At 44.6% G+C, this 18,768-nt stretch overlaps 1 protein-coding gene across 1 annotated transcript; it reads right to left on the bottom strand.

Moving 5' to 3' along the window:
* Window positions 1–107: 107 nt before the first annotated feature.
* Window positions 108–18,447, bottom strand: LOC125719601 (chloride channel protein 1-like). The gene is made up of 23 exons (XM_048994542.1): window positions 18,307–18,447; window positions 14,131–14,311; window positions 13,715–13,846; window positions 13,193–13,321; window positions 12,502–12,635; window positions 12,232–12,309; window positions 11,900–11,978; window positions 11,638–11,763; window positions 10,937–11,021; window positions 10,329–10,430; window positions 10,143–10,227; window positions 8,907–9,062; window positions 7,677–7,746; window positions 7,388–7,498; window positions 7,064–7,277; window positions 6,765–6,898; window positions 6,162–6,349; window positions 5,838–5,916; window positions 5,633–5,718; window positions 4,209–4,253; window positions 3,999–4,103; window positions 3,661–3,747; window positions 108–2,150 (listed from the first exon to the last, which is right to left on the bottom strand). The coding sequence occupies exons 1-23, from the start codon at window positions 18,361–18,363 to the stop codon at window positions 1,836–1,838; spliced, it is 2,778 nt and encodes a 925-aa protein (XP_048850499.1). The 5' UTR covers window positions 18,364–18,447; the 3' UTR covers window positions 108–1,835.
* Between the last annotated feature and the right edge of the window lie 321 nt (window positions 18,448–18,768).

Raw genomic sequence — 18,768 nt, 5'->3', positions numbered from 1 at the left:
AAACTTGCAGAAAAGTGAGACACAAAATAAAAGAGTGTAAATGGGATTTTTAATTGATTTTTTGTTTTTTAAATAAATGCAGCTTTATAATCAGAGCAGCTTTCTAATGCTGGCAGTTATCCAGTCCAGTTAACCAGTGCAGTTTTCCCAGTCAATAGAAACATAAAGTTAAATTTTCCCAGTACAGTTGAGTTATGATATTTGTAATGTGTGCAACTGACCCTGAAATTCCTGTTTGACTCCGGAAACGCTGTATAACACAAAAAGAAGAATATTTTAGCATGCCTTTGAGAAAACAACTAATGCAAGGCCTGTTTTTGAAATACAGACATACTCTAGATGTATGAACGGTATTAAGAGACTAAAAACTTCCACTGGCAAGTTGTCATTTGATATATTGATTTATTTGTGCTACTGATTTATCTTTGGATGACAGACATACACTTTTTTTATATGGGCAAAAGTATTGGGACACACATCTCAGTCACTGAATTCAGGTGTTTCATTCAGACCCATTGATATAGGTGTATACAATGAAGCACCCAGTCATGCAGTCAGCACAAATATTTGTGAAAGAATGGGTTGTTCTGAAGAGGTCAGTGAATTAGACTGTGGCAATATCATAGAATGACACATTTTGTGAAATTCTTCCCTGCTAGGTATTCCATGATAGATATTCTACATGGAATTATTGCAAAGTGGAAGCATTCAAGTACAAAAGAAACTCAGCCAGGAAGTGACAGAGCACGTAAAGTAACAGAGCAGAGCAGTGCTGAGGTGCATAGTGTGTAAAAGTCACTGACACTCTGCTGACTCAACAGCACAGGTCCAAACTTCCTCTGCCATTAACCCCAGCAGAAACACTGTGCGCTGGGAGCTAAATGGACTGGGCTTCCATGGCCGAGCAGCTGCATGCAAGCCTCACATCACCAAGCACAATGCCAAGCATCGGATGCAGTGTTGTGAAGCACGCCGCCACTGGACACTGGAGCAGTGACGAATCACGCTTCTCTGTCTGGCAGTCTGATGGATAAGTCTGGGTTTGGCGGATGCCAGGGGAATATTACCTGCCTGACTGCATTGTGCCAACTGTAAAGTTTGCTGGATGAGGGATTGTAGTATGGGGTCGTTTTTCAGGGGTTGGGTTGGGCCCCTTAGTTCCAGGGAAGGGAACTCTTAATGCTTCAGCATACCAAGACATTTTGGACAATTCTATGCTTCGGACTTTATGGAAACAGTTTGGGGAAGGAATTTTCTGTTCCAACATGACTGTGCCCCAGTGCACAAAGCAAGGTTCATATAGACAGAGTTGGCTGAGTTTGGTGTGGAAGAACTTGACTGGCCCACACCAATTTTTTTTTAGTTGATTAATTGACATGTGTTACATATGTGTGGAATTTGCATGTTCTCCCCATGTCGTCGTGGGGTTTCCTCCGGGTACTCCGGTTCTCCCCACAGTCCAAAAACATGCTGAGGCTAATTGGAGTTACTAAATTGCCCGTAGGAGTGCATGTGTGAGTGAATGGTGTGTGAGTGTGCCCTGCGATGGGCTGGCCCCCCATCCTGGGTTGTTCCCTGCCTCGTGACCATTGCTTCCGGGAAAGGCTCCGGACCCCCCGCGACCCAGTAGGATAAGCAGTTTGGAAAATGGATGGATGGATGATTAACTGGCATGATTATTGAACAGGTGGTTTGAATCTAAAGCTCTATCCAAACATTTTTGAAGGACTAACCAGAAATCAAGAAGAATGAAGAAAGAGTCCCTGTCTGTATCTACAATGATAATAAAAATACATTCTATTCTATTCTATATTCTAAAAGTGCCTGACCCTAGTCTACACGTAATCTTCATTGTTTATGTTGTCAGAAGCGTCGTCTTGCTGTAGCTCAGGGTGCAGCAACGACAAACCTGTGGAGGCCTGTCCGTTAGTGCTGCCCTCATCTTCCTTCTCCTCATCTCCCTCCTTTTCTGCTCTTCCCTCCTCCTCTTCTATCCACACCTTTGGCTCCCTCTCTTGCCGTGCGGACAGGACTGGGGAGGATGGTGACTGGTGGGATTTGGCAGGTTTGTGACTGGAATCTCTGAAACTGGCCAGAGGAGGGCGCAGGCGTTCCCCGCTGCGAGTCGAGCCCTCGATGGCTTTCTGTAGCTGGAAGAGAGTGACCAGAGCCGTGAGGACGGATGGAGAGCACAGAGATGGAGAAGGCCTCTATCCGTGTTTTTATGATAAAGATCATTCCTGATTGTCATGCCTGCAAAATACAGCCTTTGCACTGCGCGGAGTTTGGACCACGGAGGAGCGTCTGAAATGATGAGCTGTGTGGTTTTGCTTGTTCACAGGAGTGCAGTTTGGACGGCAAAGCACATTTGAATAAACCAGAAGGTTGAGACATTGAACAAGAAAAGCATTAACTAATTGGCACAAGAGATATGGGATTTTAATACCCCCCCCACCCCAAGCTGTCAAGTAAATGTAGGGGGGGGGTCTTTGAAAATAAGCATTCCAAAGAACTGTGAAAGGAAAGTGTTTTTATTTGTTAAATATGACTCAGACTTATTTTTTTCAGACTGACTGCTGACCAGTTCTGTTCCAGGATCCTGCCCCACCATATGTGGCTCAGTGGGCTGAGTCTCTGTGCTTGTGAGCGGGAGGTCGCTGGTTTGAGCCCCAGCCCTGGCAGAGAGCTTACATGTCTGCGGGCCCTTGAGCGAAGCCTTTAACCCCCAGCTTTGGAGATGATGCAAGTTGTCTAGCTTACAAGCAGGGCTGGGGCTTGAACCGGTGACCTCCAGCTCACAAGCACTGAGCCACACACCAGCCACATATGCTGGGGCAGGATCCTGGAACAGAACTGGTCAGCAGTCAGTCTGGAAAAAATAGGTCTGAGCCACATTTAACAAATAAAATTACTTTTTTTGTACAGGTTCTTCAGAAAGCTTCTTTTCAGCTAATGTGCAAAGCCCCCATCAGAGAGGCAGGGCTTGAACCAACAACCTTCCAATCACAGCCACAGACTTAACCCACTGAGCCACACACTGGCCCCATTTGAAGCAGCTTTGAATTTAACTTTTGACTCTTGTGCAAATACAGGCCAGCTTCGGTAACATTCAGTGTGAATCTGGTTCATATATGGACTTTATCTGTTTCAAATCCAAAAACCGGATTCGGACCAGTATCAGTCCATTGTGCAAAAGGCACCAGGCCAGATCTAGTTTATGGATCTGTGGCGATTTCTGACAGCATTTGGCCTGGATCCAGTTCAGACTCATCTTGCTGCGTGATGCGATCATCCCTCAGATGCTTAGGGCATCAGCTGTGCATCTGGTAAGTGACCGATCACACGTTTATGGTCAGGCGAATACGGGCCAGATCACAGTGTATACAGACCAACTGTAATCGTTCAGAACTCTGGGCAGATTCTGGTGCCGACTCTCCTGCCCAATTGTCCCTGGCACCCAGATTTAAGAAGATGCAGACGGATCGGACCTAAATCAGCTGCTATGTGGGAAGCCGTCTCTGTTTTCTGAGATTTGCCTTTTACGAACCTTATGGGGCAACACAAACCATTAAATAAAACGCTAAGAGACGTGTCAACATACAGGGTGGCAGAGAAGGATAGAGAGGAAGCGAACGAGAAGGAAGTCATGCCGTCTCTCACCTCCTTCAGCGCCACGACTCCGACAAGCTTCCCAGCACCGGTAACGTAAGCGCGGCTGAGGCCCAGCAAGGAGAAGAGCATGTGAGTCTGACACAGACACAGACACAGACACAGACACAGACACAGACACGCCGTTACTCCCATCAACGATCAGAATCAGAAAAGCAGAAAGATTCTTACTGGCCAAGTATGTTAAACATGCAGTGTCTTTGTATGAAACAGACTGTTCAAGACCATTTACAAGTAAATGCACGAGAAATTTTACACATACGTTTAACACTGGAATCAAAAGTCCTCCAACACAATGCATCTAGTTATACATGAGTGTCTGAATGAACCTTGTGCAGTGAGGTCCTCTCCACCAGCTGGAAGGGTGAGGGATCAAAGTGCACCTGCTCCATGTCTATAGGCTTATCCAGTGCAGTCTCCTCCCATGCCTTGACCTTCCTCAGCCATTTAGAGTGAATAGGGTTATGGAGTCAATGATACAGAAAATCCCAATGATTATTAAACACCACATTCAACTAGGTATTCAGACAAAATATCACCTCCTCTGGAGACATTGTATCCACAAGTTCAGGAGAAGCAGGCACCTATACAGAGAGAAACAGAGAACTGGGGTGAGTATCCCACAAAATTACAGACAAAGTGATATGCAGAACCAGATTTCTGAAGTTGCAAGGAGATTATGCATTATTGCAGTGGCCCGTGTATCAGCAGGAGATTGTGTGTCATTGCAGTGGCCCGTGTACCAGCAGGAGGTTGTGTGTTATTGCAGTGACCTGTGTGCCAGCAGGAGATTGTGTGTCATTGCAATGGCCTGTGTACCAGCAGGAGATTGTGTGTCATTGCAGTGCCCCATGTACCAGCAGGAGATTGTGTGTCATTGCAGTGCAGTGGCCTGTGTACCAGCAGGAGATTGTGTGTCATTGCAGTGCAATGGCCCCTAAACCAGCAGGAGATAATGCATCATTGCAGTGTCCCGTGTGCCAGTAGCTCTGTTTGTTCAGATCCCCTTTTGTTTACAGAATAGCTTTCAATCAAACTTTGCTGCTATCTATTTGAGTCAAAGTTACAAGCAAAGAGACCTATCTCTGCCAGTGCCTCGTTTAATTAACACCAACTAGAGCTGCGTCACTATCTCTGCTCCCAGGCTGGGTCTCACTTAAAACCAAGGGTTAGCCTTTGAGCTGAAATCTAAAAAGCTTTTTGAACCATTACATTACATGTTTTCCCAGTTAATGGTTTCATTGAATAAAATAATCAAGGAATATCTAACTAGTTTTATGTTTATAGTTTTCAACTGCGTATATAATTATTCATGTATACATACAGTGATGGAATCAACTGCATTATATATGTTCTGTAATGATAAAATAAAGGCATTACCTGTTTTTATTTATTTCAATTCCGAGTTAAATTTAATGTAAACTGTTCTAACAAATATCTAAAATCATAATAAAACTTAGTATCATGAAATTACAGCTCAAATAAATGCAAAATATAAAGTATAATTAAGTATTTAAAACAGTGATCTGGGTGTCAAAATTTTAATTGGTTGACCGATTGATTCCTTAGTATTCAGTGTATGTATGCATAACTGTTTATGTAATGGTAAAGATTTAAAAAACTGCATGATAATTTATCAAAAATAGTTTTAAAGAAGTCTATCATGTATCATGTAAAGTGCTTATTTAGCATAAATATTTGTTTTGTAATACAATGCAAAGGACAATGAAACTGTAAACAGCCACAAATGCATTTTAGCGCCATCTGGTGGTTGTGGTAATAAAACAAAGATACAATGACTGCACCCTGACTGGTAAACAGTGTGTGCAGTCAAGTCCAGTGTTACCATACTAACATTCTGGACTCATACTGTGGGGTCCATTTTGCATTATAAAGATACAAACCATAGAAAAATTATATGCAGGAAAATGATGTATTGTGACGCCGTGTTCTGTTGACATACCTCTGTGTGTTCACATGTCTGCCTGTCTGTGGAGGAAGAAAATAAACTCTGCAGTGTTCTCCTCATTGCTTGTAGGGGGCGTTTGTCTGACAAAGAAAATTATACACAGACAGGTGATAAAGAGAATTTAGATTATAATCATTGCAGTCCATTCACATTGCATCATGGTCCCTCAGAAGTAACATTTGCCCTTAGTTACTCACACCTGCAACTATCCGATTCACAGGAGGGTCTCTGGCGTTCATGGCTGGGAGGGGTCTTCTCTCTTCTGGTAGGGGGGTTTTCTAGGCAATCAGAAGTACAATTAAACAAAAAGTAATAAAAGCGTTACATTTTAAATTAAACAAATACTGCAATTACCACAGTATATATTCAATTTAACAGCAGCTGGAAGATGGACGGGTAGATACACTGTGATTATATGTCCGAGGTAAGGATTCTGCCTACTGTTACGGCAGAAAAGGGACGTTACTCAGCGCAGTCCAGAGGTATGACTCAGGAGAATATTCCCCGCCCCGTATTCACAAACCTTGATTCCACATCCATCCCCAGCGTCTTCGTCTACAGAAGCCAACGCTTCCACTCTGGCCTGTTGGCCCACACTTTGACCTCGAAGGCCCTGGCTTTGGCTGAGAAGACGTCTCTCGGCAGAGAGCCACCAATCGAGGAGATCCTGCAGTTCAGGTCTCTCTATGGAGCCCAGTAGGGTCATGGACTCTGCGGACGTTCAGACACAGCATTGCATAATATTAAACTCTTGTCCGCAACTATAAATGTGAAGTCCACTCTCAGCATATATGGTTCCATGCTAGTCTTTTCTTTTAGTCACTTTCTATTGTAGTCTCACCTTAAGGGAATATGGTTCTGTTTGTGTTATTCAAAGAAAACGTGATAATGCCACCATAATGCCACCTCGGTTAGGTTTCAGTGTTACAGAATATGATCTTATTGTGATTCCTGCCGAGAACTTGGGCTCATTGTGATCGTGGCTGCGTCTCATCTCACTTCTAAAAAGAAACAGCACTTGCCAAAAAATCTGCCTGTTCATGAGCAAAAAGGCAATCTCAGAGGTGCAGCCTGTTCTCATGGAGGATCAGTGGAGTTTCCTCAGTAGGAAGCATTGTGCTTTTACCCTTTGATTCAACGAGGGGGATGGTTGTGAGTGACGCAGACTCCAGAAGATTATTCAGCTCCCTGTACGTCGACCGTGATGAGAGGAATTTTACTCGCCTGACCATTATGTCCTCCACAAATATGTCGTAGTGACTGTGAGACAAGGGCAAAGCAGAGAATTAAAACAGCCTTTAACACAACCTGCCCGCAGAAAGGAGGGAACCAGCCAGAATGGCTTATTCTGGAATGTGTTTATACTGCCCACCTTTACATTTAACTCTGCATTCTAACACGAGCAGAATTTCAGCCAGAACAAACCTGAAGTGTCCAGGGCCCAACTCCGGCAGGTAGGGCAGCTTCTTGACTTGAATGATAGAGTCATAGAGCGACGGCTGCAGCCCTTGGGCCACCATGTTGGCCAGGATCACAGCCACCATCATGGGTAGGATGTGCGAGATCTGGCCCGTCAGCTCAAAGCAGATGACGGCGGTGGAAACGGTGTGGGTCACGGCCCCCGTCAGAGCCGCTGCTCCTGGGGGAGAAGTGGACGAAGACAAAGCCAATGAGAAGAAGGCTGAGAAGAAAAAAAAGAGATGGAAGAATGGGGGTGGCCCAGGCAGCGAAGGGAGATCGGAGGCTGACCAATGACCGCATAGCCTCCCGGAAGGATCTGGTACACAATCCCATCAAACAGGATCCCGCTGGGGAACAGAGTGGCCATTATTTCCCCGACCAATCGGCCGAAGGTGGCACCTGAAAGGACAGACGGGGGGCACAGTCATGCAAGCGGCTTAATGCTACACAGCTGCTGCTGTTTCCATGGCAATTCCAGCCATACACAGAGAGCCAAGGGCCCCAGGATCCACCAATAGCATTAGCATCTTCACTCTGAGTTAAGAAGTAATCAGCCAGCTGCACGGTTTAGCTTTACCGAGTATGAAGACGGGCATGAAGGCACCGGAGGGAATGGGCATCGTAGTGGAAACGGCTGACATCCAAAACTGAAAGATTACGTCAATATATTAGTGCTTACATGCATGTTAACACATTAACATTTAAAAACTGGCTCCTTTAGGGGAAAACGATGCATTGGAAGGCTGTACAGTACGAAACATTTTACATTAGGATTCTGGACTGTATCTGTCCAGTTTTATATATCTTTTTTTCAATGACTGTTGCATCTGCAGAAAAGCCAAAATTTGATACGGATAACACTGCACGTAAATTGTTTTTAACTTGTAGGGAAATTTAAAAGCATAGTTTTATTATTGCTTATTTATAAAGTCTTTATTACATTATGTATAGTGAGGTTTTGGTTGTTTACTAATTTAATCGCAATGCCAGTCATTCCTGCTCCTAAAAATCCTGATTTTAATTTTGTCTTTCCCTGTGCAGAAAAACCACAAATGCATTTTTTATTTTAATTCAAAATAGATTGTATTAAATTTGAAAGCCATTGACTTTGCAAGATTTTGTCAGATTTACGTAACGAAATCAATAAAAAGCATGAAGGTTACATATGCATTGCAATCATGTATGTATGCATGAAATAACAGTCACTGGGGTCGAGACACCATGCAATGGCATCTAAGGAGTGGGCTGTGAGTAATGAGTAAATGTATTCCTGCATATATTATTGAACACATCCATGGCGTTCATGTTCGTTTGACACGCCGGAGCACCTTCCTCATGGTCTGGGCTGCTGAGCCGGATCAGCTGCGCAGTATTTAGTCTTAATTGGGGTAATAGGGGGAGCTAATATGCAGAGAAGCTGATTAAGGAATACTGACACACCCCAAATGCCCACCGCATGCAAATGAGGTGATTAAGGAATTCTAATGCACCCCAACTGCGCAGCACACGCAGATAAGGTGTTTAAGGAATACTGACACATCCCAAATGCGCAGCGAATGCAGACTGCCGCTCAAAAATAAGCACATCCATTCAATTATGGAGCACAGACTTTCAACCGAAGCAGCGCATGTTTATCCGAAAGTGGGGTGACTGGCGTTAAGGTCCCAACGGCAAAATCACTCTGCAGACCCTGGGATTCAAACTGGCGCCCATCTGATCACACAGCATGCCCAAATGGACAGGCAGCCCACTCATTCGCACTGCAAGGGCTGCGCATGTGTAGGAGGGGGTGCATGCGTCTGTGTACCTTCATGATGAAGAAAAGGAGCAGGATGACAAAGACGTTGACATCAGGGTGCAGCCATGCAGCCGACTTGCCCAGGCCAGGGGGCGCCGGGGAGTCCCAGATTTTGGACCAGGTGAAATTGTCAAAAAGGGAATTGATACTTTCCCTGGGCATCAGCTGGGGGTGGTGGGGGGGACGTTAATGCCGGAACAGATAACTGACCTGGAGCTGTCATATGCACTGGAGCCAAGCAAACACTGAGACTTGTTACGAGGGAATGTAGGGATTGAATGGTGCTTGGTCACAACCTTTAATCAAATCAACAGAAAGGGCTATACAAATATTTTCTGTAGTGTTTTTTTGCATATATAACCCTGCGAGCGACATATCAGGATTGGCTGGCGGGACCGAGAAATGCTGATATTTCTTTCCCCTGGAATGATGAGTCTGACCCCCCCCCCCCCCCCCCCCGGAATGATGAGTCTGACCCCCCCCCCCCCCCCCCCCGGAATGATGAGTCTGACCCCCCCCCCCCCCCCCCCGGAATGATGAGTCTGACCTCCCACCCCCCCCCCACTGTATAAATTTCCTATGCTCACAGTAGTTAGGCTCATAAAAGTGACTAGATGTTTAGTGAAATAACGCTTGTAATTTTGTAATCTTTCCCACACCAAAGGAATGTCTCGTACGCTGTGATGTCACAAAGGTCCTGTGATACACAGTCACATCTGACACACATTCATTGTGCAAATTCACAGGACGACTGAAGCCTAAATCATAAAATACACAATGGCTCATTTTACAGCAAACACAGTAACCTAATTATCATTGTAATTTTATTATAATTTTTATGACTTTAGCATCCGTGTATATAAATTTAAAATGACTCTATTGACACGATTGACTTTACAGAGCTAGCACATCCAGCCATTCATCCCTGCATCTTCCAGCCCCTTATCCTGTCGAGCCGGCTTCCTCCGCGGGCTCAACCCGGCTCGCACGAGCTAAGTGATTGGGTAAATGTGGGGATCGTGCAAAGTATGAAGGGATCCAAGGCAGCACAAGGTGGAGGAACACCCTGGATTGTATTTTAATCATTAAAGCTTTTTTAGAAGCAAAATACTAGCTTGACTGCCCCCATGTGGACAAACATTAAACTGCTCATTGGCAGTTACAGTGCACCATTTAGATTTGAATAAATATGCATTATAAAGTGAATGGGACAGAGTTCAAGAAAATGAACAAACAAGTGCTAACCTCTCCAGCAAGAAACTGTCCAAATCCAGGAGGAAACGTTATACTTGCAATCAAAAAGGTCACCACACCTGGATAGACAAGTAGACTGGAAAATAAAGAGTGACATTAAAAGAAAAGTTAAACGCAGTTGTGCAAATGCCATAATAAAAAAAAATATGAATGAATAAGTGTGTGTTGTCTGCTCACTGCCGAGTCAGGAAGCTGGTCAGCGTGTTCCGCCTTCGCATCAGCAGGACCAACTGCCGATTGAGGTAGACAAAGGAGGCACCGAAAAATCCACAAGAAATGCTGCAGGCACAAAATGATTCGTTTGGCAATTATGGTTTGTTATTCGTTTTATTTCACAAATGCGATTTTTGCGACTACTCTGCATGTAAACTCCAATTCTATTTCATCTGCTCAAGTCCCCAAATCCATAAGTGCTGACAGAAAGCTGTACCCAGTCAGGCCTGGAGAGGCATCATCTATTCCAATCCGATTTCCAGTGTCCCAGAAGGTAAAGAGAGCAGGTCCGGCAAGGCGGGGTCCAACAACACCTCCCCCTCCCCAACCACTCCAGAGTGCCCGAGGGCCCGACACCAGGAACGCCAACGGCAGACACCGACCCGCCCCCACCAGGCGACCAGGCCCGGGCAGGCCAGGCCCCACCGCACGCGGGTGACCACCCACCCGGGAGCTGGGGCCTCAGCCTCACCCGACAGAGCCCACACCCCAAACCCACCCACCCCATCACAGGCAAAACCTCCATTTTAAGGTTTGCACGGCTCTAAATGTATCTAAGGGCATTTTCTTACCCTATGATTGCAAAAGCGGGAAGCTCCTGGAGGTCGAAGGGGAAGTCCATGCGGAAGTTTGTGCGGAAGAGAGCCGTAATGGTGACTTGGAGGAAAGATTAGGAGAAGAGGTGTTCATCAGAATAAGAATGAGTGACAGCAGCAGCATTCATTAGCTAGAACATACAGTAGTAGATTATTTAATTGATTCTAAAGATTCACATTTGATATACAGTTAAACATCTGAATGTTTAATTCATTTCAGGATTTATGCAACTGACAAAGTAGTGGCAGATGACACTGGGTTTGTGGTGTGGTACTATAGTAAGTGCACAGAGTATCATGACAGGATGTAGGGAAAGAATGACGACCCAGAATGCAGCTCATAACAAACAGGTATTATACTGAAATCAAAAGCACAAGAAAACAACAGGGACCCTGAGAGGTCAAAACGAAGACTGGAACTACACATAAGGAGAAGCAGAGGAAACACTCCCAAAATAATAATAAGGAACAGGTGTGGGTCCTTAATCACGAAGGATTGAAGCATTAGGAATGGGATGGCCAGTGGCAACTGCTGGCAGGTAAATGACAAACAGGACAGGGCAGGGACTGATCCTGACACAGAGGAAGAGCTACCGATCACCAACACAATGACCAACAACCACATTTCACTATTTGACAAAGGTCAGCAGATGGGGTGGCCTTCGAATGTAACTCACCTGCATCCTTGTTAAATACAGACAGAACTCTGAATATGAATGCACTGAAAGTAGCAGCAAAGTAGCCTCTCCAGTAGTTCCTCACAGCAAAGTAGGTAGATGTAACCTCAATACTGAACAGCACCCCTGGTGAACAGATAAGGAGAGAGCACTTGAGGGAAAAGTGTAGCTGAAGGATCTTTGGGAGAAGGAGGAGAGCAGAATAACAAATAACAGAATGAACACCGACGAGGAGAAAAGGATGATTATCGGGGTGCTTTACCTCCCAAAGGACTGCCGAAGCAGCAGCCGACTCCCACTGCACAGCCCACCGTCAGGATGTCTGTGTAACAATAGTGGTTCTGTGGGGGGGGCATAGAATGAATGGAAGAGTGAGCAAAAAGGAGGAAAGTGATAAGGTAAGGAAGAGGGAAGAAGGCAAGGTGCAGATAGTTGGAGGACAGGATGCAGAGGATTAAAGGAGAGATGGAGGGAATGGAACGCATGAGAGAGGAAGGGGAAGGAGTTTAACCCCCCCATGTTTCACAACAGCATGCTTAAGGCTGACTTGTAGAAGCAGCTGTAATGGAGCCTCTGGGCTGCAGGGCTACGTACCTGGTACACACCAGAGATGATGGACATCAGCCTGCTCAGCATCACTGCGCAGATGCTGGCTATGTGCACGAATGGGCCCTGCAGGCATAGACCAAGAAAACGATCACCTTCCCATATTGTCAAAAGGCATTTTGTTTTGAACAACTCATGCATCCCCAGCTGCAGACACTGCATAAGGAGCTGGAGTTACAATGAGGTCTGATTCCCAGGAAGCGTCTGTACAGCATGTTTAATGTGGCATAGAGTAGGGCGGTAGGGTGGACGTGGAACCTCTTTGCCCAGGGGCATCCCGCTGCCCAGGGCAGCTGTCAGGCCGATGACTTTGGCCAGGAAGGCTTTGAGAGTGAGATACTCCTTCAGCATGACCCCTCTGAGGATGGTTTTCAGCTCCGGAATGCCCGAGCCTGGGACAGAGAAGACAGGGCAGAAGGTTGCAGCGATCCCTGTAAGGTGCCTTCCATTGACAGCACCCTATCAGAAACCAGCGCAAAAACATTCTGGATAACATTAGAAATTGTTATTTTATATTTCCTCATAGCTCCTGAAGTTACACGTATCTGGCAGCTTTTTGGTTTTGTAACTGTACTCAAATGACCACTACTAAACTCCACAATGATTTTCGGTTAATATTTTTTGTAATATTGAATTTTTGTAGCAAAATCATTCCTTTCATTTCCCAGCTCCTGGCCCAGTGCACAGTGTCCCTGGTCTGGTGTGTTCCACCCATCCGAGCAGCATTGGGGTTGAGGCATGGGAGCACCCAGGACAGAGGAGCAGTGACAGAGACCACACTGGTACACACAGTACACACCGACTGACTGCAGTGTACAAGCACACAGTGACCCCATACACAATACACACCGACTGACTGCGGTGTACAAGCACTCAGCGACCGCACACACAGTACACACCAACTGACTGCGGTGTACAAGCACACAGTGACCCCATACACAATACACACCGACTGACTGCGGTGCCACCATCTGGCAGAAGAGGGAGGCAAAGATGATGAGCACCATGGGATATGCTGTCCAAACTATGTACTGCAGGGCCACGTTCCCCCTCAGCTCACTGTACAGCCACTTGTACACTGGGGGAGGAGACAAGAGATAGGGGCGGCTGTTGGACAGATGTGCGGTATAACTGCCTCATCATACACTCCAGAATATCTACACACACTCAGCCTGCTGCACTGTGATCATGTTCAAAAGCTTTCTTGAAGGCATATTCAATAGCTCTTTTAGGTATTGTGTGCCCTACAATGAGTGTGAAACAAGTCAGCATAATCTGATGTACAGCACATACTCAAACCATACTCTGGCTATACTCAGGCCATACTCAGGCTATGCTCAGACCATACTCTGGCAATACTCAGGCCTTACTTAAGCAATTCTCAGGCAATCCTCAGGCCATGCTCAGGCCATGCTCAGGTCATACTGCACTCAGCTGTGGCGCCGTTTACAAACAGGCAGGAGGGCGGTACCTTGCAGGCTCTTGGTGCTGGCGTAATCCATGCTCCAGCTCACCAGGGCCATGGTAATGCCCAGGAGCACCAGGAAGATCCAGTCCCCGCCCAGCTTCTCCACAACGTACATGTGCATTCGAGCCACACAGTCTGTGCAATGAGAGAGTGTGGCCCAGCTCACAGGAGAAACGGCGTACAGTGACAGGGCGCTGTGACCTGCTCTCTTTCCTATGCTAAAGTATAACACTCTGTACCTTTGAAGAAATTTAGGAGGCAAGGGGGTTACATAAGCAAATTCCTTACTATGATAAGCTGGTTGACACAATGCAGCTCCTTAAGCTCTTTGCTGTTTGGCCTCTGATGTTATGGACACATACAGGAGTAGAGTCCTGCTATGCTGGCCTTCACTACGACTTTGCTCTCCAGCGTCTTACCTCTGCACTCAGAGTAAGGATGCAGCTTCTTCCTCTTGAAGAATTGGCCATTTTCTTCAGCAGCTTCTGAGGGATGTTTTCCAGCCCCCTGAGGCGCAGGGTGTGCCCGATTTTTGTAAAACAGCTGCCTAGCTTTCTTCTGAGCTGCGCTTCCCAGTTGCTCCCTGTACTGCCCATACAACTAAAGAGAGCAATACTACATTACCCATAATGCCCTCATTCACATTAGGTATATGCATCAGTGTGAACATTACAGAGTCCGGTTTGCCCCCACAATCCATAAAACTGTTGAGGTTAATTGGAGTTAACAAATTGCCCATAAGTGTGTGTGTGTGTGTGTGAGAGAGAGAGTGACTGGTGTGTGAGTGACTGGTGTGTGAGTGTCCCCAGCAATGGGTTGGCACCCCATCCTGGCTTTTTTACTATCTTACGCTCGCAGCCTTTGGGATAGGCTCTGGATCCAGAATGGGATAAGCGGTTACAGAAAATGGATGGATGTATGGATGGATGGATGGATGGATGGATAGATGGATGGATGGATGGATGGATGGATGGATGAACACTGTAGGTCATTTACTCGCTTTTGGTTCACCGGAATACATTCATATTTGGACTAGGTACCTGATAGGCTCACACAGTAATCTAGAAAAACCAGGCAAGCACCTTTTCCACAAAGTCGTAAATGGAAAAATCAAAAGGAAATATAGACGCTTCACTTGACGGAGCACAAATACCGTAGCATTATGTTATTACTTATGCAGTAATTAACCACAAACTAAGTCTCTTGATCTAAGATCTCGTTCTTTCATCACTTATGAATGGTGACTGATCTTTTATCCCAAGCAGTTATTATAATTGCTACTATATCTGTTAATAATCTGTTAATTCTATAAACCTTTGTGATCTACTGAAGAAACAAGTAATGAGTAACAGAAGGTAAATACTGAGCTTATGTCTGTTTACCATTAATGAATCATCTTTTATCTCAAGATTATTTGTTCATGATTTGTACTCCAGTAGTTACTGAGTTACATTTCAGCCTTAATGCCCCCACTGGTGTTACCGATTTTCCACACCAATCACCAGGGGTGGCAATTTCAGGTCCAGAAAGTAAAAATCCAGACCATGATTTACTTTCAACCAACCAGTTGAGCATAAAGAGTCACAGACACAGAGTACTCAACTGGCTGGTTGAAACAAAATCATGGTCTGGATTTGTATTCTCTGGACCTGAAATGTCCACCTCTGCCAATCACATCCATGGCTGACAGTAGCTTTAATCCTGCAAATCTTCATCACCTTAGCACAGCCTGTGACATCTTAAAAGAAGCATAAGAAGTTTAACGTTTAAATGTATTACATAACCAGGCATTCTCTATCTATCTTTGATACGTAGATTTTTCATTATTAAAACTAATTAGGGGGTATTGCATGAAAACCTTTTTTTTATTTTACTTTCAGTTTCCTTGAACCCTTATATATATAATATTATTTTGTTCATTTTCAGGTATTATCTTTTAATCAGATTACTTAATTACTAAAGGGAAAGTAAAAAAAAAAAGCTAAAAAAAATGAAAAAGCATGATATATTTTGGTGAGTCTTTTTTGTCCTTTTACTAAAGGTCAGCTGTGGCATCTATTTTGAAGATTTTTCCTCATTAGTCAGCAACACATTATCACAGTAACATGTTATGTTTTGGTGGTGAAGACACGCACCCGGAAAATGCTGAGGAGGTTAAATGCTCTGTCAAAAACATCGTGTTTATGTGTAACAGTATCTGAATTACAGTGCAGCAAAGTTTGTTAGCCTTAGATACTTACATTTCTTCGATGATGCTGCTTTAATGTAGTTGTGTGGTCTACAAGTGCAAAGGAGCTAATTGTTTGTGAGAAATAGTGTTTATGACTTTGAAGTAAATATGTACAGAATTTAAATAGGCTTTGCTTCTGCCGTCACTCTACAATTATACCTGTGCTCTTCAAATAACCTGCGGTCCTGCCCTCAGCCAGCGCTGGCCGAGGGTGACTCCCTGCTGAGCCACAAGAGGGCGTCACTGAGCCTGGACCCCGATGTGCCTCACAGTGTCCATGGCACCTCTGTCACTGTTATCTTTCTCACATTTTACCAGTACAGGGTTGCTGTAGCTAAATCTTCACACTTTACCACCTGTTTCAGGGTTTTCTCTCTCACCCCCAGCTCCCCCCCCCCCCTTCGGTGTAACCCTACTCTTCCTGTTATATTTAGCTTTCCCTTGACCCACATGGTCACTTGTATGTCTCTCCTCAGGCCAATTCCTGATTGATATGAAGCATCCAGTTCCCTCACATGTGGACCCTAAAATTCCAGTTTTAACTTAATATCAATCAGGAATTTAATTAGTTAATCAGACTAGACTTAATTGTTTACTGCTTGATATATTATCCATTTAGTGTTTATTTTATGCATTCATTAAATTTAATTTTTGTTAATTATTCTAAATCAATTTTAACGTTTATATGTACCAGTTTGGGGCAGATGGGTGGATGGTGTCACCTTTCATGAGGGATTCATGCTTTCTATAATATCAGACATGTTTTGATGTTAGCACTAAGGTAGCTAGTCAGCCTAGCACACATCACAAAAGCCGCACGATAAATCATTTACTGTAATGCAAGTGTTAAAAAATCTTTCTTTTCTTGGGTTCCTGTGTTTGTGAACTTGAATGTGTTAAATATTATTTCCTTTTAAGATATTTTTATCTTTTCTTATAGCTGTGGATTTTTGTGGATATCCCAGAGCCAGTAAGCTTTGCTGTGTGTGGCTAACATACCTGTACCTGAATATATTAAACATCCAGTATGTTTGTCTCCTCTTTATACATTCTGTGAATCGCCAACTTTTATCTTAATTACTGGTTGGCAAATTTGTGAATGATTTCGATGAGACGATACACCTAGACAGACACTAATAAGAAAGTTGTCCATGACTAATTTCCATATATAATTTCAAGAAGCAGTTACATATAATTTCATGAGCATGTAAAACATTTTAGTGCTTAAAACAAAAATGACTGGTCAGCTGAAATTCTGAATGAGCTAGTCAGCCAATTTATGAATTTAGGGATGTTTACAAAACAGTTTGTCATATGGGTTGAAATAAAAAAAAAAAAGAAGTCAAAATGAGTCAAACAATAAATCCATTCACTCATGGTCTGAGGTCACAGAACAAACCCATCCATCCATACATTCTCTCTACCCGCTTGCAGGGTCAGGGGGGTCCAGAGCCTATCCTGAAGGCTACGGGCACAAGGCAGGGAACAACGCGGGATGGGGAGCCAACCCATCGCAGGGCACACTCACACACCATGCACTCGGGCAATTTGGTAACTTCAGTTAACCTCGGCAGGTTTTTGGACTGTGGGGGCAAACCGAAGTACCCAGAGGAAACCCCACAACGACATGGGGAGAACATGCGAACTCCACACACATGGTGCCATGGTGGGGACTCGAACCCTGGTCTCAGAGGTGTGAGGCTACAGTGATAATCATTGTGCCATCAAATTTAAAAAACGCTGAAATATCAGAAAGTATAAGCCACAGCTCAGTCTTTCACTCTGAAGTAATCCAATGCTGCTGTTATTTACTCAATTAAATTTTCAATAGCAATAAACATTTTAAAAAGAAAATTAGCGAATAGATATAAAAGATCGACATGGAGCAAATCAAATCGACATGCAATGGCACAAAACTGGGTGCCACATTCCAGCAAACACACAATAAAGATTCAAAAATCCCTAACTACTGAATATTGAATGTACTATGAATTTACAATGCACATATATCATTTAAGCATATTTAATGCAGAAGTAAAAAAAATGTGAAAGAAAATCACATTAAAAATAACATTAAAAAGCAGAATCGACTAGAGCAGAGATGCAGTGTTTCAATGAAGAAGCTGGAAGGACCAGGTGGTCAGTAGCTAGCAAATGCATGTAGAGCTGAGACTCATCATGTCAGACATCATCCAAGACGGACCAACAGTCAATGGGAAAAAGAACCAGGACTCACAACAGTCCGCTTTGCGGGGTGTTTCCTAAGAGAGGCTCAAAGGGTGGACAGCAGGAGAGAAGCGATATGGCAGTGAAGCAGAGTGAAGCAGAGTGAAGCAGAGTGAAGCAGAGAGGGAGCGGTACTGACCAGGGTTTGCTGGTATCTCAGAGCCTCCCGCTGCGAAGCATTGCCGGCCATTGACATACTGTCACTGACCCAAAAATAAACATGCGGTCGCCCCAGGCATTTTCAGCGGTGTGCTGGTGTGTGCACCATTTGGAGAGCGGGAACAGCTACCCCACCTGCCTCAGCACCGTCCTCCAAACTGATATGATCTTCGGGAAACAATGACAATGTGCAAACTCAACAGGTTCTTTAATTAGGAAGCATCAGGTTGATGGGGCAGCATCAGGTGTCACTCATGATGTAACCCATGGCAACAGATTAGAGGGTGATCAGCTGTTATTTATTTTTTGATTCTGAGCTCCAGCTGGCTCTGTCGGCTCGGGAATCCCGCCGGAGTCGCCCGCCACGCGCTGCCGTCCTCCGTGGTTCTCACCTTTACCACAGATACCAGTCATACAATACAGCGATTGCTGAGAGACGTGA

This window comes from Brienomyrus brachyistius, chromosome 23 (genome assembly GCF_023856365.1).
Source record: "Brienomyrus brachyistius isolate T26 chromosome 23, BBRACH_0.4, whole genome shotgun sequence".
Classification (NCBI taxonomy): domain Eukaryota; kingdom Metazoa; phylum Chordata; class Actinopteri; order Osteoglossiformes; family Mormyridae; genus Brienomyrus; species Brienomyrus brachyistius.
This window is presented reverse-complemented; position numbering and strand designations above follow the sequence as displayed.